This window comes from Alternaria infectoria, assembly GCF_024043175.1.
Source record: "Alternaria infectoria strain BMP 0036 chromosome Unknown scaffold_6, whole genome shotgun sequence".
NCBI lineage: Eukaryota > Fungi > Ascomycota > Dothideomycetes > Pleosporales > Pleosporaceae > Alternaria > Alternaria infectoria.
The window spans coordinates 1,638,176-1,659,722 of NW_026250695.1; the positions used below are offsets into that span (position 1 = coordinate 1,638,176).

General features: G+C 53.1%; 11 protein-coding genes across 11 annotated transcripts; 6 read left to right on the forward strand and 5 right to left on the reverse strand.

The window, feature by feature from the left end:
* Nucleotides 1-217: 217 nt before the first annotated feature.
* J4E92_004858 (uncharacterized protein) lies at nucleotides 218-1,888 on the reverse strand (the record flags this gene model as incomplete). Its single annotated transcript, XM_051496246.1, has 1 exon — nucleotides 218-1,888. One exon carries the CDS (start codon nucleotides 1,886-1,888, stop codon nucleotides 218-220), a length of 1,671 nt encoding a protein of 556 aa, XP_051354086.1.
* A 624-nt stretch (nucleotides 1,889-2,512) lies between these two features.
* Nucleotides 2,513-4,088, reverse strand: J4E92_004859 (uncharacterized protein; the record flags this gene model as incomplete). The annotated part of the gene is made up of 2 exons (XM_051496247.1): nucleotides 2,513-3,986; nucleotides 4,081-4,088. 2 exons carry the CDS (start codon nucleotides 4,086-4,088, stop codon nucleotides 2,513-2,515), a joined length of 1,482 nt encoding a protein of 493 aa, XP_051354087.1.
* Nucleotides 4,089-4,847: 759 nt separating this feature from the next.
* Nucleotides 4,848-6,641, forward strand: J4E92_004860 (uncharacterized protein; the record flags this gene model as incomplete). The annotated part of the gene is made up of 3 exons (XM_051496248.1): nucleotides 4,848-4,900; nucleotides 4,984-5,285; nucleotides 5,332-6,641. The coding sequence occupies 3 exons, from the start codon at nucleotides 4,848-4,850 to the stop codon at nucleotides 6,639-6,641; spliced, it is 1,665 nt and encodes a 554-aa protein (XP_051354088.1).
* Nucleotides 6,642-7,011: 370 nt separating this feature from the next.
* Nucleotides 7,012-8,513, forward strand: J4E92_004861 (uncharacterized protein; the record flags this gene model as incomplete). The annotated part of the gene is made up of 5 exons (XM_051496249.1): nucleotides 7,012-7,077; nucleotides 7,197-7,279; nucleotides 7,330-7,566; nucleotides 7,654-7,762; nucleotides 7,809-8,513. The coding sequence occupies 5 exons, from the start codon at nucleotides 7,012-7,014 to the stop codon at nucleotides 8,511-8,513; spliced, it is 1,200 nt and encodes a 399-aa protein (XP_051354089.1).
* Nucleotides 8,514-9,464: 951 nt separating this feature from the next.
* J4E92_004862 (uncharacterized protein) lies at nucleotides 9,465-11,822 on the forward strand (the record flags this gene model as incomplete). The annotated part of the gene is made up of 3 exons (XM_051496250.1): nucleotides 9,465-9,561; nucleotides 9,617-10,259; nucleotides 10,307-11,822. 3 exons carry the CDS (start codon nucleotides 9,465-9,467, stop codon nucleotides 11,820-11,822), a joined length of 2,256 nt encoding a protein of 751 aa, XP_051354090.1.
* A 141-nt stretch (nucleotides 11,823-11,963) lies between these two features.
* J4E92_004863 (uncharacterized protein) lies at nucleotides 11,964-13,058 on the reverse strand (the record flags this gene model as incomplete). Its single annotated transcript, XM_051496251.1, has 2 exons — nucleotides 11,964-12,816; nucleotides 13,054-13,058. 2 exons carry the CDS (start codon nucleotides 13,056-13,058, stop codon nucleotides 11,964-11,966), a joined length of 858 nt encoding a protein of 285 aa, XP_051354091.1.
* Nucleotides 13,059-14,473: 1,415 nt separating this feature from the next.
* Nucleotides 14,474-14,998, reverse strand: J4E92_004864 (uncharacterized protein; the record flags this gene model as incomplete). The annotated part of the gene is made up of 2 exons (XM_051496252.1): nucleotides 14,474-14,781; nucleotides 14,995-14,998. 2 exons carry the CDS (start codon nucleotides 14,996-14,998, stop codon nucleotides 14,474-14,476), a joined length of 312 nt encoding a protein of 103 aa, XP_051354092.1.
* Nucleotides 14,999-15,539: 541 nt separating this feature from the next.
* On the reverse strand, nucleotides 15,540-16,204 carry J4E92_004865 (uncharacterized protein; the record flags this gene model as incomplete). The annotated part of the gene is made up of 2 exons (XM_051496253.1): nucleotides 15,540-16,091; nucleotides 16,196-16,204. 2 exons carry the CDS (start codon nucleotides 16,202-16,204, stop codon nucleotides 15,540-15,542), a joined length of 561 nt encoding a protein of 186 aa, XP_051354093.1.
* Nucleotides 16,205-16,698: 494 nt separating this feature from the next.
* Nucleotides 16,699-17,299, forward strand: J4E92_004866 (uncharacterized protein; the record flags this gene model as incomplete). Its single annotated transcript, XM_051496254.1, has 2 exons — nucleotides 16,699-16,702; nucleotides 16,761-17,299. The coding sequence occupies 2 exons, from the start codon at nucleotides 16,699-16,701 to the stop codon at nucleotides 17,297-17,299; spliced, it is 543 nt and encodes a 180-aa protein (XP_051354094.1).
* A 330-nt stretch (nucleotides 17,300-17,629) lies between these two features.
* On the forward strand, nucleotides 17,630-18,541 carry J4E92_004867 (uncharacterized protein; the record flags this gene model as incomplete). Its single annotated transcript, XM_051496255.1, has 2 exons — nucleotides 17,630-17,635; nucleotides 17,915-18,541. The coding sequence occupies 2 exons, from the start codon at nucleotides 17,630-17,632 to the stop codon at nucleotides 18,539-18,541; spliced, it is 633 nt and encodes a 210-aa protein (XP_051354095.1).
* Nucleotides 18,542-20,114: 1,573 nt separating this feature from the next.
* On the forward strand, nucleotides 20,115-20,932 carry J4E92_004868 (uncharacterized protein; the record flags this gene model as incomplete). Its single annotated transcript, XM_051496256.1, has 2 exons — nucleotides 20,115-20,119; nucleotides 20,167-20,932. The coding sequence occupies 2 exons, from the start codon at nucleotides 20,115-20,117 to the stop codon at nucleotides 20,930-20,932; spliced, it is 771 nt and encodes a 256-aa protein (XP_051354096.1).
* Nucleotides 20,933-21,547: the final 615 nt, after the last annotated feature.

Below are 21,547 nucleotides of genomic sequence, written 5' to 3' on the forward strand. Positions count from 1 at the left end.
AGATGACGAATTTCCTATGTATAGACAGTTGCAAGCGAGCGGCATGTGGAGTGGCGTCGTTTTGAAGATTTAGATACCAATCGATTACTTCTCATCGGATCAGCGATCTTCTAGCAGATTTGGGTGTACTATCAGTCGCGAGTGATGTAAAAACGAGACTGCGAGATGAATATATACGGTATGTTGAACAAGAATCCATAGCTATACAACCCGCGTACTAAATCGCTCTGAAATTCTTCCCAACGGAAACATGACTAGGCATCAAATCCCTCAACACCTCCAAATCCCCCACCCCCAGCGGATTAACCCCCCAAACCGCCAAATCCGCCACAAACCCCGGTAAAAGCCGTCCCCTCTCCCCCTCCTCCCTCAGCAGCTCCGCCGCCTTAGTAGTATGCAACGCAACCGCTTCGTGCACAGTAATCGCTTGCTCAACCCCCCTAACCCCAACCACAGTCTCTCTTGACGCCATCCCCCAAACCGACCGCATAGCCGCAAAACTCCCAACAGGATAGTCGCTCCCGCCCGCTATCAGCGCACCAGCATCTAACCACATCCGCGCGGGGAAGGTGCGGGATACGCGGTCGCGGCCCCAGTATACTTCTTGTACGCCCGCTGCGTTGTGAAGAAGCGGATGTTGGATCGTTGTCGCAATACCCAGCCCCACAGCACGTTTCTGCTCACTCGGCGACACCAAACCCCCATGTTCCATAACCAGAGTCCCAGGCTGTAAGTAAGAAAACCGGTGCATGAGTTCTTCGTATACATCCAGTACCAATTTCACAGCACGGTCGCCATACGCATGTGTTCCTATTTTCCATCCGCGACGCACAACGGCGGTCATGGCTTCGACGAGCGCCTGTTTCTCCCACGTGAGCACACCGTGGTAGGAAGGGAGGCCGCAGCAATTGCAATCTGCGTCTTTTTCGCGGCCGGGGGGTATCTTGAGGAAAGGTTCAGAAACAGCGCCTGCTTCCATGCCGCCGTCGACCATGAATTTGACGCCCCAGACGGAGAGGTAGGGGTCCGTTTGCAGGTGCCGGTATGATTCCATTTTGGAGAGGAGGGTCTCGACTTGTGGGGCGGTAGTCATGCCTACGGCGGGTATCAAGGCGTGGACGCGCACGGCAAGTTTTCCGGCGGAGTAAGTGGCGATGAGGGCGTCTAGGTCGGCGAGCGGGACGTAGCAGTCGCGGACGCTGGATGTGCCTGTTAAGGCGTAGGCGCGGCTTGCGGCTTCTAGACCGCAGATGCGTTCGGAGAGGGTGGCGGAGGGTTTTAGTTTCAGGATGGGGATGGTGGCTGAGTCTTGAAATAGACCGGACAGACTTCCGTCTGCTTCTTTTCCAATGAGGCCGCCCGGTGGTGAGGGGGTGGAGGAGGTTACGTTTAGCAGGTTCGCGACGACCGAGTTGACTACTACATTGTGACCACCGCGCATCACCATGATGGGATGTTTGGTAGACACGGCATCGAGTTCCTTCAGCGTCGGCAGTCTCTGCTCCTTGATATTATACTCCAACCAATCCGTCGCCGTACAAATCCACTCCCCCTCTTTCGTCTCGCTCGCCCGCTTCTTCAATCTTGCGAACAGTTCGTCTAAGCTCTTTACGTCATTGACCGGCACGTCGAAGTAGGTCAATCCGGCGAGAATCAGATGGGTATGCGTATCTGTGAATGCGGGGAGGACTGTGGAGTCTGGCACGTCGATGATCTGGGTTTCGCTGCCGATGAAGTCGTCTAAGCCGGATGGGTCCTCGGAGAGTGCGATGATGCGGCCTGAGAGGAGGGCTATGGAGCGCTGTGGTGGCATGCCGGGTTGGAGTGTTTCGATTGTGCCGGCGCGGATGAGGGTGTCTGCTTGGGGCTGGGAGGTCGATGAAGCCATGGCGGGCGAAATGTGCTGTGCTGTTCTAGAAGTGGTGACGCTGGTTTGAAGTTATATCAGAGAAGTAGTTGTTTTGCTCATATAGTAGCGCAACGCTTTCAAGCACTTGCTCGTCCTACTTGTACTCAATCGTTCGGCCGAACGTCCGTCGCGGATGTTAATGCCCCTCGACATGCGTTACAGTCAATCCATGACTTTATGCGGACGCGTGACAGCGTGTTCATATAGCGCCGCATCTCCAAGTTGTGGCTTGACCGACATCGTGACCAGGTCTGTGGCGATGGATGTTCGACGTGGATGTCCTAGCTAGAGGTCGGTGGTCGCGTGCTTAGTAGGCCGAAAACGGCGTTCGGGCTTAGACCGCGCCGTATGTCACTACGGCTAAATGTTGATGTCAAACTCTATAGCTGTGAAGTCAGTACGACGAAGGTTGTACGAAGCGCAAACGGAACCGTGCGAACCCAACTTGAGACATCGCACATCGTTTCTCCGCAGATTGTGCGTGCGCGCCCGACGAGGCAAGGACAGCTGACAGCTCGATCATTGTACGATGGCGTTAATGAAAGAAGTGTGCACAGTCTTGATTCGGTTGTCATTTCTCTTGCCGTTCTTGGAAATATAGAATCAACCATCACCCAGTAATGCGTAAGCATTTCCCTCCTGCGGCTTCGCCTGCATTCTCTGGACAAACTTCTTCTTCTTCCTCTCTGCTTCCCTCATTTGCTTCTTCCTCTGCTTATTCGATATCTGTTCGCTTGGTATTCCCACACCAGCAGAGGTATATATCTCTTCGATCAATTCCTTCAGCACGTCGTGTTCGGCTAGGATGCGCTTTGCCTGCCCCGGTACACCCATCACGTCCGGTATTGAGGGGAAGTCGGACATGTGACCGGCGATGATGTGCACTGTCCTGCGCAGCCTGGCGTTTTCGTTTTCTTGTGGGTCCCTGGGGTCTATTGTTTGGTCAGGTGCCATCATTGCCCTCGCGACTTTGACCATTTGGATTAACATGCGAAGAGAGTAGAGAGCAGCATGCAGTCTAGCCGTGAGGTGCACAAAAGCCCAACTGTTATCGAACTCGCAATTCAGTACGCGCAGGACCAAGGGTATGGGAGGCGGCGTGTTGAGTTCGGTAAGCACTAGACTGAGACCAAAGAGCGACCATAGGAGCTGTGAGCTGACGGACTTCTCCTCACCCCAGGATCTCAGGCTGCGCATCTGCGACTCCAGGTCATCCACTGGGCTCTGGTCAAAATGCCGAGGGTATATGGGAACTTCCTGGACTGATACTCCTTGCGCTTTCCTTCTGTACTCTTGTACTACCGTATGCTCTTTTGTCGCACGTAGCTTGTAAACCAGTCTACGGATATCGCACCCTATGTACCATGCTGATGCCTGGGATGGCTCTTCAATAAGTAAAGGCAAGTACACGTGCGGGTGTTCGTCGTTGGTAAAGGTTTGGTGCACATATTCAGATAGCCGGACGTCGATCTGAGGCGGATTTACTAAGTCTGGTTCATCAAGGTAAGCCGGCATTGTGGTCTTCGCGACGTAGCGGCTAGCGAAGTCAATGTACCGGGTAGACTTCTGGTCTACATCCTCAGCCTGGTGAGCTAGCAGCTTTGCACTATCCTGTGGGTTCTCGACAAGCGTGTATGCGAACGTCACTAGACTCGTCACTTGTAACTGCTTTCGGATCACGGCTGGTGAGTACGCCTTGATACCAGTAGAGATGTCTGCATCGTGGAGAAATACGATGAGCGTATCTTCGGAATAGTCGTATAGAATAAGGTCGGTGTCGCTCGTGAAGATGATGGATCGTACATGCTTTTTCGCGTGGGATGCGCACCAGTCGTCTGCTTCCCCCGGTACTGTATGGGTATATGTAGCAAAAGGGGAATCTGTCTCTACTAGCGCTTCTTGTAGTGCGGGCGCAAGGAACGCGTATGATATCGAGCCCAGATATGTGGGAACAGGACAAGAAACGGTAGCGTAGTTGTTGCGGAATTGCTGCACTCGTCTGTTGTTCGCCTCGGTCCTGGACAGTCGCTCGGCTCGCTTTGAAGTAGGCAAGGCTCCATCGAAGTAGATGGCAGTCCTGAGAACGTGCGATCAGCAGTGGACGGCATAAGCTCACATCAGCACTCGCATAACGTGCATAGAACGGTCACGGTCAAGTGCAATCAAGCAACTTTCCCATCTCGACTCCACGATAAGTGAAGTTTTCGCGACCCCTGCAGCAATGGCGGTGAAGTGAAGAACATATGTGCGCACCTTATTGGCTTGCCATGGTGGTTCCGTGACCGGGCGCTGAAAAGCAACTGTAGTTTACTCACACCTTGATGTTGCTCTTCTTCCCCAACGAGGTCAGCCAGCGGAGTGCTTCAGCGACGATGTCTGCATAAGACGGGATTCGGGTGGCGCTAGCGGCTGAAGCGAGGGCCAATTTGTGAGCGTAGTAGGCGAGGGCAGGGCCGTCTATCACGGCTGAGTAGCCGTTTAGGTGCATGGGGAGAAGCCGCGTCGCATAGGGTTCGAGACGCCTAGCAAGGCCCTGGATACCCATTTTGACCAGGCGGTTGAGGGTGTTGGGAAGGAAGGTGTGTTCTAGTCGAGACGGAAGGAACGATGGTATGCACACGGCCAGGGTACCCCCGCAAAGGGTCTGGGGCGAAGCGAGGCGGGGAGTGGTCAGTTGGAGGTGTTGTGCAGTGTCTCGGCCTCAGATGCAGGGCTAGTGCATGGGCGCAGCGAGTGTTGGGACGTTGACAAGAAAAAGTCGTCGATGATAGCCAGCGTGGCGTTGGTCTTTCCGCTGACGAGCTAGCGCCGGCGTCATCCCGCGTGGTGGGGGAAGCTGGGCCCCTCACCAGCTCAAAAGTTGCCAGCTGCCACATCGCCCGACTCTCCAATTGCTTCATCTTTCTCTCACAAAGCTCGAAGAACATACACAGTCAATATGAGCGTCCGAACCGTTGAATTGAAGCCTTTCCAGGACCAGAAGCCCGGAACGTAAGTTGACTATACCCAAAAGAGCTGAGAGGTCTGATGAAGCTATGGCGTTGAGGGATGATAGCTGACATTCTCTCCTACAGTTCTGGTCTTCGCAAGAAGGTCAAGGTCTTCCAACAGGAGCACTACTCAGAGTCCTTCGTTGCTAGCATCCTGCAATCCATCCCAGAAGGCGTAGAGGGCGCGTTCCTCGTCGTTGGTGGTGATGGCCGTTACTGGAACCCCGAGGTCACCCAGACCATCGCCAAGATGAGCGCTGCCTATGGTGTCAAGAAGCTCCTCATCGGCCAGAACGGCATCATGAGCACACCCGCCGCCAGTCACATCATCCGGATACGCAAGGCGACGGGTGGTATCCTCCTGACTGCCAGCCACAACCCCGGTGGTAAGTCCTCCACTACGCATACACTTCTCCCATCTAACACAATCAGGCCCCGATGAGGACTTTGGTATGAAGTACAACCTCGCCAACGGTGCCCCGGCCCCCGAGAGCGTTACCAACAAGATCTACGAAACCTCCAAGACCCTCAGCTCGTACAAGATCGCCGACATCCCCGACATCGACCTCAGCACCATCGGTACACAAAAGTACGGAAGTCTCGAGGTTGAGATCGTCCACTCCACCGAGGACTACCTCAAGATGCTCAAGGACATCTTCGACTTTGACCTCATCAAGTCGTTCCTCAAGGAGCACTCCGACTTCAAGGTCCTCTTCGATGGCCTCAGCGGTGTAACTGGTTCATACGGTGTCGACATCTTCGAGAAGGAGCTCGGCATCCCTAACAGCACACAAAACTGCGTCCCCAAGCCCGACTTTGGCGGCCACCACCCCGACCCCAACCTTGTCTACGCCAAGTCGCTGGTCGACGCCGTTGACAAGAACGGAATCCAATTCGGTGCTGCCAGCGACGGCGACGGTGACCGCAACATGATCTACGGCGCAAACTCTTTCGTCTCGCCCGGTGACAGCTTAGCCATCATTGCACACCACGCCGAGCTCATCCCATACTTCAAGAAGCAGGGCATTTACGGTCTTGCCCGTAGTATGCCAACCTCTGGCGCCATTGACCTTGTCGCCAAGAAGAAGGGCGTCGAGTGCTACGAGGTGCCCACCGGCTGGAAGTTCTTCTGCGGTCTCTTCGACTCTGACAAGATGAACATCTGCGGTGAGGAGAGTTTCGGAACTGGCAGCAACCACATCCGTGAGAAGGACGGTCTGTGGGCTGTCGTCGCCTGGTTGAACATCTTGGCCGGTGTCGGACAGCAGACTGGAACTACACCCAGCATTGCGTCGATCCAAAAGGACTTCTGGACGACCTACGGCCGCACATTCTTCACCCGCTACGACTACGAGGGCTGCGAGACCGAGGGCGCCAACAAGGTCACCGCCCACATGAAGGAGCTCATTACCACCAAGAAGGACGAGTTCATCGGCTCCACCGTCGCTGGCCGCAAGGTGCTCGAGGCCGACGACTTCTCCTACACCGATCTTGACGGCAGCGTCAGCAAGAACCAGGGTATCTTCGTCAAGTTCGACGACGGTAGCCGCATCGTTGTTCGTCTGTCCGGCACAGGCAGCAGCGGCGCCACCATCCGTCTTTACATCGAGAAGCACACCAGCGACGAGTCGACATACGACATGGACGCGCAGGACTACCTCAAGGACAACGTCAAGCTCGCGACGGACCTCCTAAAGCTTCAGGAGTACGTTGGCCGCACCGAGCCCGATGTCAAGACCTAAGCGCGTCGTTGGAATGGGGAACGCGTAAATGTAATAAGCATGATTAGACGAATGTACACGAGATATCACAATAGTAACATAGCACCAATAAATGGAATAGCATGGCTGACTGCCCCGTGGCGATAATCTTGTTCGTCATGACCTCGCTGTGTTTGGGCGGGTGTGTGGCTTAGCTCCGACGTCATTGCCCAATCTAAACATGCTCCGTCCGCAGCGTCTCCATAACAGCCCTCCGTCCCCACTGCGAAGGTCCCTAGTCTTCGACAACCCCCGCCTTTCACGATCCCTACACGCGCGTCTACACCTGTGGACGCTTCTTCTTACCTCTTCCACCCTTTTTAAATAATCCCCAAAACACGTGCACGCAATCATGGCTGAGAAAGAAGGATCGGCAGTGCCACCCCAGGCCAGAGGCTCATGGACGAGCTTCCTCAAGGTATGGAATTATCCCAGCATCCTCACGTGTCTAGAGATATTCGCGCATAGCGAATAGGCTCGTACCTTCAGGAACTATGGTGTTTGACTCCAACATGGCATTTGACTAACACACGATAGTCCATCGCGTCCTTCAATGGCGACCTGTCCACGATGACGGCGCCTGCCTTCATCCTCTCCACAAAGTCGCTCACCGAGTTCTCGTGCGTCTCATTCATACCCACCTCTCAGGAATCAGACTAAACCACAGCAGCTCATACTGGACCGAACACCCCTCCGTCTTCGTCGCACCGGCCGCCGAGAAGGACCCTGCCAAGCGGGCCATGCTGGTGCTGAAGTGGTTCCTGAGCACACTGAAGCAGCAGTATGCCAGTCGGTCAGAGAAGCTGGGCAGCGAGAAGAAGCCTCTCAACCCCTTCCTGGGCGAGCTCTTCCTGGGCAAGTGGGAGGACCAGGCAGGCATAACACAGCTCGTCAGCGAGCAAGTCAGGTACGCGCACACACGCGTTTGCGATGGCTCAGCCTGTCGTAAGCATGCCACGCGTATAGGGCGGGAGAGCTAATGCAATGCGCGCAGTCATCATCCACCCGTCACGGCTTACTCCATCTGGAACGACCAACACGGCGTCCGGCTGGAGGGATACAACGCGCAGAAAGCGTCCTTCAAGACCACGATTAATGTCAAGGTAATTACCCTTGGTATCTTCCGTGTACACCACTAACATATCACAGCAAATCGGACATGCCATGCTCCACCTCGACAACTACAACGAAAGCTACCTCATCACCCTCCCCGCCCTCCACATAGAAGGCCTCATCACAGGCTCCCCTTACGTCGAGCTCAACAGCAGCACCTACATCCAATCCTCCACCGGCTACACCGCGCGCATCGACTACAGCGGCAAGGGCTGGGTCTCGGGAAAGAAGAACTCGTTCACCGCCGTGCTATACCCCGAGGGCAAGGAGAAGGAAGCCATCTACAAGGCCGACGGCCAGTGGACCGACTCGTTCCAGATCAAGGATGCCAAGACCAAGGCCGTCGTCGACACATTCGACCACAAGTCCACAAAGACAACGCCCCTCACCGTCGCCGCCATCGAGCAACAAGACGACTTCGAGACACGGCGCGCGTGGAAGAAGGTGTCGGATGCGATTAACAGTGGCAACATGGACCTGACGAGTGCGGAGAAGACCATCATCGAGACCCGCCAGCGCGAGATGCGACAACAGGAGAAGGACGCTGGGAAGGAGTGGGAGCGCAAGTTCTTCTCAAAAGCACCAAAGTACCCGTTGTTCGAGCAGCTGGCCAAGAAGATTGGCGAGGGCATCAATGATGGGCAGACGAATGGTGTTTGGAACTTTGACAAGCAGAAGGCGGATGCGGCGAAGAGCCCGTTTCACCCGGATGTTGTGCCGCCGATTTATGAGAGGAAGTGAGGGTAGGACGTCGTTCCTCTAAGGCATACATGTTTAGTCAGATCATCATGACGGATGAGTATAATGATGCTTTCCGTGGGACCACAATTTTACGGCAGTCGGGCTAGGGTGGGACGGAGTCGTAATACACAGGAACGAGCGACTTGTCCGGAACCATGCTGTCCAAGCAATGACGCATGCGGTCTCACAGCCTCAGGAGCATCTATTTCATTGCTACAAGTACTCTAGTATTACCAAGAACGAAAAGATTTGTCTTTCACAATTGTTGACGTCTGAATCTATTTTACAATTCCCATTGTTGGGTGATGATACAGTTACTTTTACACATGCGCTCGCGAGCGAAGCTTGGCTGTTGAACCCACTTATTTTGAAACATCTTTTGAATCCGTTCTCTTATCATTCCCATGTCGCTGCCAGCATTGTCGGAAGATTTCCATCTGAACATCCAGTCAGTTTGAGTGTCAGGAAATTGCCTTGCTTCTTTCGGCTAATCCTCGGCTCATCCAAGGTTCAGAGTCCAGAAGCAATGCTCCTCACCAAACAACTTACCTCTTGCTTACACGCCCGCCAGTCTTTCTTCTCGTAATAACAATCTGTCAATTTTGCGTTTTCGTCTGCGCAGCCGGTGCTGTAGATGCGCTTGTCCCTGCGAAACCTTGGTTAGCTTCTTTCGCTTCTCAACTTTTGTTCCTCGCTTCCCCGGATCTCCGCATCTACCCAAACCGAAAAGCTGGAAATTCTGTACGCACCAGTCATCGGGTTCATCGTCAATCAACAATTGCGCTGCTGCTGCGCGGGATTTATCTTCGTTTGACATACTTCAAAGAGTTGGATACAGGAACTGAGACGCGTGGTGTGAGGATATCGAGTCGCGGAAACTTGCGCAGGGTCTTGTCATTGAGAGAGTTGATTTGAGCACGGCCGGCCAAACTCGGTCCGCACTACTACTAAATGTCACCAACAGTCAGTCAGCATACGAATCGCACATCGCATATCACTATCGCCAAGATCATGGCGAGCAAAAAGATGAATGTGCTGGTATACTCCGGTACGCCCTTTCCACACTTCCTCACACCCCCACCAAGATTACTAAACCCACCCAGGCAACGGCAGCACCACAGAGTCCGTCCGCCACTGTCTCTACACTCTGCGTCGGCTTCTCTCTCCATCGTATGCAGTCATCCCCGTAACAGGCGACACCCTCATCAAAGAACCCTGGTTCAGCACATGCGCCTTACTCGTCTTCCCCGGCGGCGCCGATCTAGGCTACTGCCGCACGCTCAACGGCGAAGGCAACCGCCGGATTAGTCGGTATGTAAATGCCGGTGGTTCTTATCTCGGTTTCTGCGCCGGAGGATACTACGGTAGCAGTAGGTGTGAGTTCGAAGTCAACGACCCCAAAATGGCTGTTGAAGGAGAGAGGGAGTTAGGTTTCTTCCCTGGAACTTGTAGGGGATTGGCGTTTGAGGGGTTCAAGTATGCGAGTGAAGCTGGGGCGAGGGCGGCGGAGATTAAGATTGAAAAGGGTGCTTTTGAGGGGGTTGATGAGGGGGTTGGTGATGTGTTTAAGAGCTATTATAATGGTGGGGGTGTTTTTGTTGATGCGGGGAAAATGGAGAGTAGGGGGGTGCAGATCTTGGCGAGTTATACGGAGGATTTGCATGTGGAGAGTGGAGAGGGGAAGGCGGCGGTTGTGTATCGGAAGGTTGGTGAGGGGCATGCTGTTGTTACTGGGCCGCATCCTGAGTAAGTTTCTCTCAGTCGTCTGTAGCGTCGTTGCTAACACACCTCAGATTCGCGCCTCAGAACCTAAGCAAGATACCCAGCTTACCTTCGTATGCTACCGTCATCAGCGACATCGCAGCTACAGATGCTACTCGACTTGACTTTATGCGCTTGATCCTCCGCAAACTTGGACTGCAGGTCAACGACCAGGAACAAGCGGTACCGTCCCTTTCCCGCCTGCATCTCACCGCTCATAACCTATCAGACGTTGCTGAACTCGTCGCTACGTGGAGTGAAATCATCACTGTAGTCGATGGGGATGAGTATATCAAGGGCGAGAACGATGTATTTCGCATTGAAAAAGAGGGGAGCGCGTGGAGCGTCAAGGAGTTGAAGAGGGCTGTCAGCGCTGTGTCAGAGAAGCTGCCTACCCTTGCTTCTGTTACGAGCAGTAGTAAGGAAGATGTTGAAGAACAGTCTAAAGAGGAAGACCCAAAGAAGAAGAAGCCCAAGACCCCAGAAGAAGAGATCCAAGACTGCATCACCTACACATCCACCACGCTCCCCGACCAAATCGTCTCCTACGAAAAGATCATCAAAGTCATAACACCCCACTCGAAAGCCCTACCATCCCCCGAAGAAACCCCCTTCCACCACGAAGCCTTCTACTTAAACCTTCACCACTACCACACCAAGCTCCGCAACCCGAACGCCTCCTTCGGCAAACATCTCATCTACGCCGACGTCGTAACCTCCACTAACACGCTCCTCGAGAAGAACCCGTCCCTATTACGCAGCCTACCAAACGGCTTCACCATAACAGCGACCACGCAAATCGCGGGGCGCGGCCGCGGAAACAACGTTTGGATCGCGCCGCCGGGGGCACTCATGTTTAGTACCGTCTTGCACCATTCCTTCACGCTGAGTCAGAGTGCGCCCGTGGTGTTTGTGCAATACCTCGCCGCCCTCGCCATCGTCCAAGGCATACAGTCCTACGCTCCGGGCTACGAAAAAATCCCCGTCAAGCTAAAATGGCCAAATGACATCTACGCGCAACTCCCCGGCTCGTCCAACAACCCCGTTGTGAAAATCGGCGGGATTTTGGTTAATAGCAGTTACTCTGGTTCTACGTACGATGTTGTTACGGGGATTGGACTCAACCTGAGTAACGCGTTGCCGACTACGAGTCTAAACCTCCTGGCAAAGAGTTTAAACCCCCCGCTGAAAGACTTTACGCCAGAGAAGTTGCTGGCGAGTATACTTGCGCATTTTGAGACGTTGTACAGTACGTTCACGCAGAGTGGTTTTACGCGCGAGATGGAGGAGTTTTACTACGCCAACTGGCTTCACACGGATCAGTTGGTTACCTTGGAGAGTGTGGAGGGTGGTGGTGGTGGGGTGGGTGGGTATAACGGTGGGGGTGCGGTGAAGGCGAGGATCAAGGGGATTACAAGGGATTGGGGGTTGTTGCTTGCGGAGGAGGTTAGGGAGGTGGATGGACGCGGGACGGGGAGGGTGGTGCAGGTGCAGAGTGATGGGAATAGCTTTGATTTTTTTAGGGGGTTGGTTAGGCGAAAGGTCTAGCTGTGGAGGGGTGGGCTGATGAGGATATGGGATGAGGGTGTGTGATGAGAGTGTAAGGATACTAGCTGATATTCCTAGATGAAAGATCAAGGTTTCTATGACTATTCAGCATCATCCACGTCATTCTGACGTCTGCGCCTCTCAGCTCGACATTTGTCCATCTCGCCAAACCAAGGGCAATCTGCGTACCCAGAATCCCATAGACTGCCAATCCCCGCCATTTATCTCTGCCACCCCCAACGGATAAATCACCAGCCTGGGCTCGAGCTTGTCCGATCTTATGAATCTAGCGCACAGCCTCTTCTCCTCGTAGCAACAGGGGCAAGCCCTCGTCGAATAGATCTCCCTAGGCTTTTCTTGTTGGTCTCCACCACGCTCAGCAATATCATACTGTTCTTGATACCACTCCCTGGAACCCAGAACCAGCGCTGATTTAGGTTCCTCTGGTTCGGGCGGGTGAGGTGCGTCGAGTAGACTGAATACACAGGTGTCCGCATCGTTCACTTCATTCATCATCTTCCGATACTGCGTCCTGTGCCTCGGCTTCCTGAGGAAATCTTTGTTGAATTTGCGTGTCATCTCCTTGACGAATGCGATCGGAAATTCGTCCAGCTCTTTGAACTCGAAGCCTTCCCCGATGGGTACCCGGAAAACCACATCGATGTTGCGCATGAGTGAACTTTCGGTTGTAGTTCTGAACCTCCCGCCTGCGCAAGTTAGTTCTGTATCGGCAAGGTCTTCAGTATAGTCCTCGTCACTGCTGCACCCATCTTCGCTGTCGATGAGGCTTAGATCGAACATGACAGAATACTCTTGGATTTCTTTCCAGGGTATGGGTACAACTTCATCGGTAGTCGCATCGGTGTCGACGTTGGTGTCGTCGGCGGCGGCGTTGGCATCTCCTTCTGGTTCATCACCGACAACGATATCCGCCTCCTCCTCATCTGAAATCTGTGTCTGGACCTGGTCTTCTTCCTCTGCCTCTGACTCTAGGCTTACGGTTCTTGTCCTCTTTCCTGCTTGCGCAAGATTGCTTCCTCTTCTCTTCGCGCTCGTAGTTGATGATCGGGTTGCTCTTGGTCTTGGGGTCTGGGCTGGCTGTGACTGTGGAAGGTGTGCGGGTCGCGATTCTGTCTAGCCGTTAGTCGTCATATCGTGACTGATCGCACTTGCACTCACCTTTGCTACCACGCTTCGCACGCCCGCGAAGAGTCCGGCCTTTGCTACGGACCGCATCGCCGTCGTCATCAGCGACGTCGCCGCCATCTTTGTCTTCCACCGGTGCTACCCCACCGTCTGCTTGAGCCGCTGCAATCTCTTCGAACACCTGTGTCGCGATAGTATTGAGGCTTTCTCTGGAAATGCCAGTCTTGAGTCCACAGGTGATGACGTCGATGAGTTCTTCGCCGCTCATGCCTACGAGAAGACCGCTTCTTGCAGCTGCAAGTGCAGGGTTACCGGATAGCGCTAAGAGCGCATCGTGGTAGTTTTGGACCGTTGACATGGTGAATTGGTGGATTGAACGGGGTCGGCGGGAGTTTGTGTAGGTAGAGAGTGTGGGAGACGGGGAAGAAGCTGGCGAGAGAATACAAGGTGAACGTGGGTCTGAATGCGGCGCTAGTCTAGTCGGTGAGTGACACGGCGACGAGCGCACCTTTACTTGCGCATCGATTCTCACATCTTGATGTCCATATATTAACGTTTTGCACGGCTACTAGAAGGTAAAAGATGCTGCTGAGCTTTTTACTCAATGTCTTTCGGTGATTAATGCAAGGAGGAGTGTATTGGCCATGAGCTGTATCTACACAGCCATTGATTGAAGTGTACCCCAGAAAGCCACAATCTCTTTTCCGTCTTCGATTGTAAACTTGGGTGTCCATGTATACGTCTAGGATAGGTCTTGTTGTTGATATCTTCATCATAGTATGCATAAAAATGGCGAAGATCTTTATACATGGATTGTGGTGTTAACACCACACATTTAAGATGCTTATGAACTAACCCAATACTCCATGTCGTCTGCATCTACATCATGTAGCGCGTCGTAAGGCAAGGGCAGGAAGACGAGCTTGACAACTCCATCGATCATGAGCAGCCGAGCGCACAAACGCTTCAAATCGACGCAGCGTCTACACGCTTGCTCTGTTTCACGGGTTGCCCCAATTGCCATATCACTCCTCTGAGCGACCTGAAAGTTGACGCAACAACGCTTATCGATTCTCCTGTCTCGCAGTCTCAATAGCTTGCCCCATTCTGACACGTGGCGATCAGTGGAGAGAAAGTCCTTGTCGAACTTTTGAATGATCAGAGCACCCAAGTTGCTTTCAGGGACGAATGGAAGGTAGATCCTCTTTTTCATATCATCGTAATCCCATCCCTTGTAGTAGACAATCTCGATAGGTGGAACGGTCTTGTCGTCTATCACCTGCTCCGTCGAGCACCGAAGCGTCACCTTTCTGGCGGATGGTGCCTGTGTGGCGGCTACAGGAGTCTTATTGGGCCTGGATCGCTTGCGAATCTGGGTGCCGGAAGACGACGGAGTCGGTCGCTTCTCTATTGCTGGTTGGCCTGTTCCAGGATCATTGTTGATCGTGATGATCTCATCCTCTGCTGCTGTATACTCAGTGAATTTTCTCAGAACTGGGCTCAGTCTACTCACATGACTGCTGGATGTCATCTCCGTGCGGTTGCTCACTCTTGACGCTAGCCGTCGCGACACAGCCACCGTCACCGTTGACTGAGGCCGGGTCCCTAGCGATGACGTCCAAGATGACTGAAACGATGTCCTCCAAGCCGCCGCGCGCGAACTCTCTTCCCATGACCTTCTTCAGGAGTTCCGAAAGGTCGTCGTCATTGATGCCTTGGAGAAGATGTTGGCGGGGTGTGGCAAGCTGCTCGTTTCCGGAAAGCGCCAGCAAGGCCTTGAGGTAGGAATCGACGGTCGACATGGCGAGTTGTGCTGAGTGGAATGAGATGTAGGTTGGAAGGTGAAGGAAAGAGCGGCGTTGCGGTTGACTGCGCGGCGCGGCGCAACGGAGGTAGCGGTGGTGACGCGCGGGTTGGGAAAGTGCAAACGGACGAAATGACGCACATGCATCGACAGAAGATGAACACTATTAAACCAGGCAGAAAGAATCAAAACACAGTTTAGAACCGATCTTAATCAACGAACCCATCATAAGCGCCGTATCCGTCCTTCCTCTACTAGCTATCGCGGCCTGGGGATGAAGCCCCTTGAAGTCGGGCCTCTCGTATCCAGAATCAATCTCGCGGTCTGGTTGCCAGGATTCCATGTCAACGGCCGGATGGCAGCTTTATACACGCCAGCGAGGCCTGTTTAGGAAGGGATAGCGGGCCTGAGCAGCATCTCTATTGCTAAACCTCTCCAAGTAAGCAGCCTGACCAGTACCACGAGGGCGAAATTCGTGCATTAAACCTCGCGCAGTACCTCTGTTGCGCGTCCTCTCCCAGTAGGCGACCTGACCGGAACCATGAGGGTGGCCTCTGGGCATAAAACCCCTGGATACTGGTGGACTTCCTCCTGCGCGCGTTGGCTGTTCCTTTATAGTATCGGGGCGTTTTTGCGCTTCTCGGCCTCGTTTGGGATTCGAATTGGTGGACACAGATGCTATCATTGACGAGCCCGGGGTTTGAATAAGCGCGCTGTCATCTACTTGAAAGTCTACATTAGTCAGGGTTACGATTGCCTAAGGATAATTACATTGTCTTACGTTTGGATCTCAGCATGGTGACTCCGTTGTCGTCGTCTGAGTCTGGTTCCATCTTGATCACGATCTCGCCATCTTCAATGGCATCTTCATGCTTCACTTCGACTTCAATCTCTCCATCTGAATCATGCGCGAGCTTCGAGCGAGAATCCCTTGCGATAACACCCAGCATGACTAGCGCAATTTCCTCTAATCCTTCTCTTTCGAACTCGGACTTCACACCTTGGATGACAACACGCGAGAGCTGATTGTCGCTGAGTTTCTTGAGTATGTCCTTGCGCGTGTCGGTGTCTGGTTGGCTGTGAAACTGCGCGAGCACGGCTTTGAGATCACTATCGTAGTATGACATGCTGAGTGGTGATGGAAGAAATAGCCCTGTTGTGTCGTTGTTTGCGACACAGCGCGACGCCAGCGTGTTTCCTGCGATGTCTCGTGGGTAGACAGGGAACGAGTGATGACCCAGCGAAGGTATTAGTGAAAGATAAATGGCGTCACCAGCTTCCAAAGCCACCACAGCTGCGACTGTGTGGACCAGGAGAAGCTGTTAGTGTTGATCTTTGTTTTGCGAAATGTTTGCCGGATGCTGTGTAACGCCATACAACTGCACCGCGACTAAGCGGACGCGTAAGCACGTGACACCATCACCAGCGGCATGGTATTACGTGCTAGAAGATGCTGTCAAACTGCCGGGTTGAGAAATTTCAAATCCGGTCTCGAAAGCAAATCGAAAACTGTCGCGAGCGTCACTTGAAGAGTATACTGTGGTACAGTTGGCTGTGGCGACTGTTGCTCGTTTGTCCGTATTTGGGCAGGAAGTTGGCCAAGCATTTGGCTGCTGACATTGCCCATACCCCGCCCGCATCGAGCGCTTACATACGACTAACAAGATGTCGAAGAATTTGCATCGACCGTTTAGACTCCTACTAAGTCAAAATCGAGTCAATTGGAGATCACATCGCGCGATATCTCAAACCGCTGCACATCGATGACGTCATGCCGGACGCTAAACCCGGCGACAGCATAGCGACCCGACAATGTTGGGAGTGCTTCAAACGCCGCCTGGTGTGCGATCGCACCCTGCCGCTATGCAGGAAATGTACCAAGACGGGTAAGGAATGCCCGGGATATAACGACCAGAAGCCGTTGCAATGGGTGAAACCGGGACACGTGACGATCCGTCCGAAGAAAAAGAAGAAGGAAAGCCGGCCAGCAACATCCGCCATCAGAGCAGGAGACTCCGAGAGACTCGCGCGCATCATTTCAATTGGACCCGCTGCTACTCCCGGGGTAACTAAAGAGACGGGTCTATTAGAGCTCCTCGGACAAGGAGGGTGCTCGTTGCTGGTGTCCAAAGAGCTTCAGCTTACTCCAGAAGAGATCGAACTATCCAAGAGCCAATTTGCCAACCTATTGGTGGAAGAAGACAAGCCAGCATGGTGGCGCAACCCGGGAATCGAGAATCAGGTCGACACCATTGAGCTAATAGCTGCAGAGGCCGGTGCGGGCTGTGGAGTGGGTGAGCGTATCATGTGCATCGGCAACAAAGACCAGATCAAGGAAGTAGTAGAGAGAGGTCAACACTGGGAAGCCGCGCTGCTATTACAGTCGAACAAGAGACCTCTCGAGAAGATACAGAGACTGCTGCAGATCATGGAGATGAACAGACTTCCGTCGTACGATTTCTTGTCGGATGAGACACACGACGTGGTACAAGCTATCAATTACTGTACGTGCGCAAAGCTAAACTGAATACCTGTACTAAGTCTCATAGTCAACACTAGGATTTATCCGGATATCCAAGAGACGGACTGCCTAGCACCCAATCCTGCAGTGGTGCACTTCCCAGTGTGGGCTTTGCATATACTTGCTCCGCCAATGCACTACACTACTGTCTGCCTGAGTCTCAACTACCACTTGACCTCGTTGCCTCCAGGTAAGGACCGTGCGACCATCGCAAACAATCGCCTCAAGATATACCATTATCGAGGCCTTGCTATACGCGCTCTCAATGAGAACGTCGCGAGGAAGGAAACGCGCAGTAGTGACCAGACAATCGCCAGCATTCTTATGTTCCTGGCAATGGAGGTACACTCTGACGAATCTGACACGTGCGGGTCCGAAAGGCTGATTGTTCTCTTAGGTACATAGCTCTACAGATGTTGACTGGAGGTCGCATGCAGATGGCATGAAGCGACTGATAGATATGCGTGGTGGCTTTGAATCACTACGACGCACAGTACCTCACATGACATCAGCGCTAGTGATCTTCGTACTGTTAGTATAACTCGACGATTGCGAAGAATGTGGCTGACACTATGCAGCATCGTAACCTTTTCGAACAGTCTTGGTCCAGCATCGCATCAGATCAGTATCACCAAGCCGATCGAACAGCACATTGAGGAAGTGGAGAAGGTGTATAGCCTTATTCTCCCTTATACACTGTGTCCGTCAAGCCTCTTCATCGAGATCATTCGCATCAACTGCCTCCGTCAAGAGCTCAGCCTCTCGCCCATCGTGGACCCGCATCAGTACGCTCAAGATGCACGCAGCATTCTCTCTCGTATCGAATCCTTCGGCCCAAGCGAATGGGTGCAGTCCAAGGATCAGAAAGATGACTGGCAGCCAATCGCATCGATCTGGCAGTCTGCAATCGCACTCTACTGCATAATGTCCTTGCAAGCTGTTGACATCCTTCCTAGCGACACAGAGATGGATCTCATGCGAATGCGGCATCGTGATCGTCTGCTCAAAGATTTGAAGGCTGCTACACCATTAAAACAGTTAAAGAAGATATCAACATTTCCACTGTGCGTACTTGGCGTGGAAGCAGGCTTTCACGTTCAGCAAAGTACTCAGATCTGGATTGAACGGCATTTGGAGGAGCATGCCCGCCTTCTTGGCAGCAACAGTCCGTTGAAGGCACGAGAAGTACTCAGACGATACTGGCGGCGGAAGAAACCTGGTTGGAATGAGTGCTTTGATGAGCCGTAAGTGTTTCATGCCGGGAGTTTCCAGAGAGATGGCTAATGAGATCGATTTGCAGGTTTACAACTCTTGTACCAGCGGGTGTCTGCTAATCCTCCTGACGAATCGATTCGGTCCCGACGGTTATGCATAGACCGACTGAAGCATGGTTCGTTCACTGCTTAGGCGAGCCCTGAATCTAGTCTGAGAGGATCATCAACCGTTGCATGCTCCAGTGCTTCCCATCACCAAGATTTCTACATTCGATGGATCACCGAGATGCCGAAGTGCATGCGCACTTGTCTTGTTTGGGTAGTAAAGTAGCGAGCTGACCTGACTGCATGCAAGGGACTGAAGCGCCTTCTGATGCTGGCCAATGCCAATCCCAGAATTCCATCGCCGCCATCGTTTCTCCTCTTTCGTGCTGTTCGTCTTGGCCCTCTTGGCTTCCTAAAAGAGTTAGCGCTTATGACAGGCGGCTTTTGTGCACTCAAGGTTCGATGGCATTATGGCTTCATAGGTCACGTCCAAAAATGACGAGGACTCGGCTCCGATACGGCCCCTACGACTAGCACTTCGCGAAAGACGCCTCATCTCCTCCTGTTGCATCTGCAAGGCTGACCGCGTAAGGAATCGAAATTTAAGAAAAGTACTTATATTGCGATGAACTCCCAAGGTCTAACTAGACACCATCGATAACCGTCACAATCGCCGCACCGAAATGTTCTCGAAGACGACCCTTTGCCTCGCGTTCAACGCATGCTTCAACCTCGCTTCGACGGCGTCGCAAGCATCTTCTAAATATACCAAATGCTCTGAGGCTTCCGAGCAAATCGCGATCAACTGGACAGATGCATCCACGGTTCTGGGCAGACCCGACACCTATCTCGGAAAGCTGGCTGTACCTCTTGACTATACGCTGCCCCATTCGAACAACAACACCCTCACCCTCAACATCCTGAAAGTCAAAGCGATCAAAGAGCCCAAGCTAGGGAGTGTGTTGACGAACTGGGGCGGTCCGGGCTTGCCCGCAACCGATTGGCTTCTGCAACAAGCTCGTTATGTCCTTGCGTAAGTTGCTCCTTGTAATGTAGATGCTGCAATCAGGTGCTAATGACTCTTCTTCCGCAGCATGACAGGTGGCCAATACGACATCATCGGTCCCGACCCCAGAGGCACTGGTACTACAATGCCCGTAGATTGTTACAAAGACGACATGGAACGGATGGTCGCGACGTTGCGGACACCAACGAGGACCAACTCATCCGATGTAGCGTTGGGCGCCGTTTGGTCCTACACCAAACAATACGCGGCACGCTGTCTTCAGAATGAGGCACTGAATGGATCATTGATGAGCACGGCTTTCGTTGCTAGAGACTTTATGAAGGTTGTCGATGCTCTGACTGTGGAAGGCGAGGATGGTCTTCTTCGGTACTGGGGTAAGTTGAAGAAGAGTGTCAGTATATGTGGATATGGACTAATCGACCTCAGGTATGTCCTACGGCACGTATCTTGGCCAGGTCCTAGCTGCTATGTTTCCGGATAAGATCGAACGAATGATGCTAGATGGTGTTCTTGACCCGCTCGAGTATCAACAAGGATGGTGTGTATCTTCTCAAAGTTGACTACAGTAGAAACTAACGGAGCGCCAGGGAGAGTGGACCGGCCGAATCCGCGCCAGTTGCCTTGGGACAGTTCACCAGACAGTGCATCGACGCTGGACCCTCATGCGCCCTCTTTCGCCCAAACCTCTCCTCCTCCGCGCTGTACGAACAGATCCAAAGCCCCACCGAAAGAGCCAAGCGCGAGCCAATCGTCATGGGCCCGAACGTCACAACGGATATCGTTACGTACGAAAAGATCGCCGAAGCTAGTGACACCGCTCTGCGCATGGGTCTGGCGTCCGGCTCTTACTTGGCTGGTTATCTCAACAGTATCATGATCCGCGACACTCCAGAATACAACCACACCCAGTATCTGCTCAACCGCTCCTTCATTGTCCAAGATGCTGCGTTGAATGCAGACAACACCCAGCTCATCCGCTGTTCCGATGCCATGTTTCGTGCTGACGAGCTTGCCGACATCGAAGAACGCGTCCGGCACATAACGGAGTTGAGTGATTGGAACAGCGATTACACTATCGGCGCTTATATCATGTGCTCGCTATGGAAGATCAAGGCGAAAGAACGGTACGAGGGTGACTTTAAGGCGAAGACGAAGAACCCCGTGTTGCTCATCGGTTCGCCATATGACGTCCGCACTCCAATCTCCGGGGCTTATGCGGCGAACAAGACGCTCGAAGGAAGTGTTGTGCTTCAGCACGATGGTCTCGGGGTAAGTTGGAGAGCAGTTTTCGGCTTCATGGACGGGCTTGGTCTTATGGACGGGTGTAATGTATTCGGGAGAGAACATCGCTAACGACATTGGTAGCACACGGTTATGTACAGCCCTGGGGCCTGCGCCATTACCGCAACGGCTGCGTATTTCGTGAACGGGACTATGCCGGAAGAAGGGACGGTGTGCGAGCAAGACTTTGGTATCTTCTCTGGCAAAAGTCTGAACGATACTCTCAATCTTCTTGGCGAGCCTTAGTCTTCCACAGCTTGGATTGTGAGACTTCGTGGGGGCATTGTCGAAACAATAGAGGAGGTGGAGGTTGATTCGTCGATGAAAATTGGATGGTGTGTTCGGAAGCTCATGGTGGGTGGTTGCTTCGGCATGAACGCTGGATGATCATTTCGTAGCTGCCTGTAGATCTTCCCAATGCGGCTCATTTCTACCGCGCTGCTCTTCTCTCTCGCTCCTCGATATGCATTGTGAGACGCTTGATGTGCCGCATGTGACTACTCATTAGGAGATAGAGAAGCTCGGGATACCTAATGGTCTACGTGCATTCCCCTCCCCAAATTTAAAAGGGACTCCGTTAATTCTGACGTATGCGCCGAGCGACACCGAAGTCTGGCCTGCGCGATACTTATCGTGCAAGGGAAATACGCACAGTTTGGGGCCCACGGCGTCCAGGATGACTCTGAC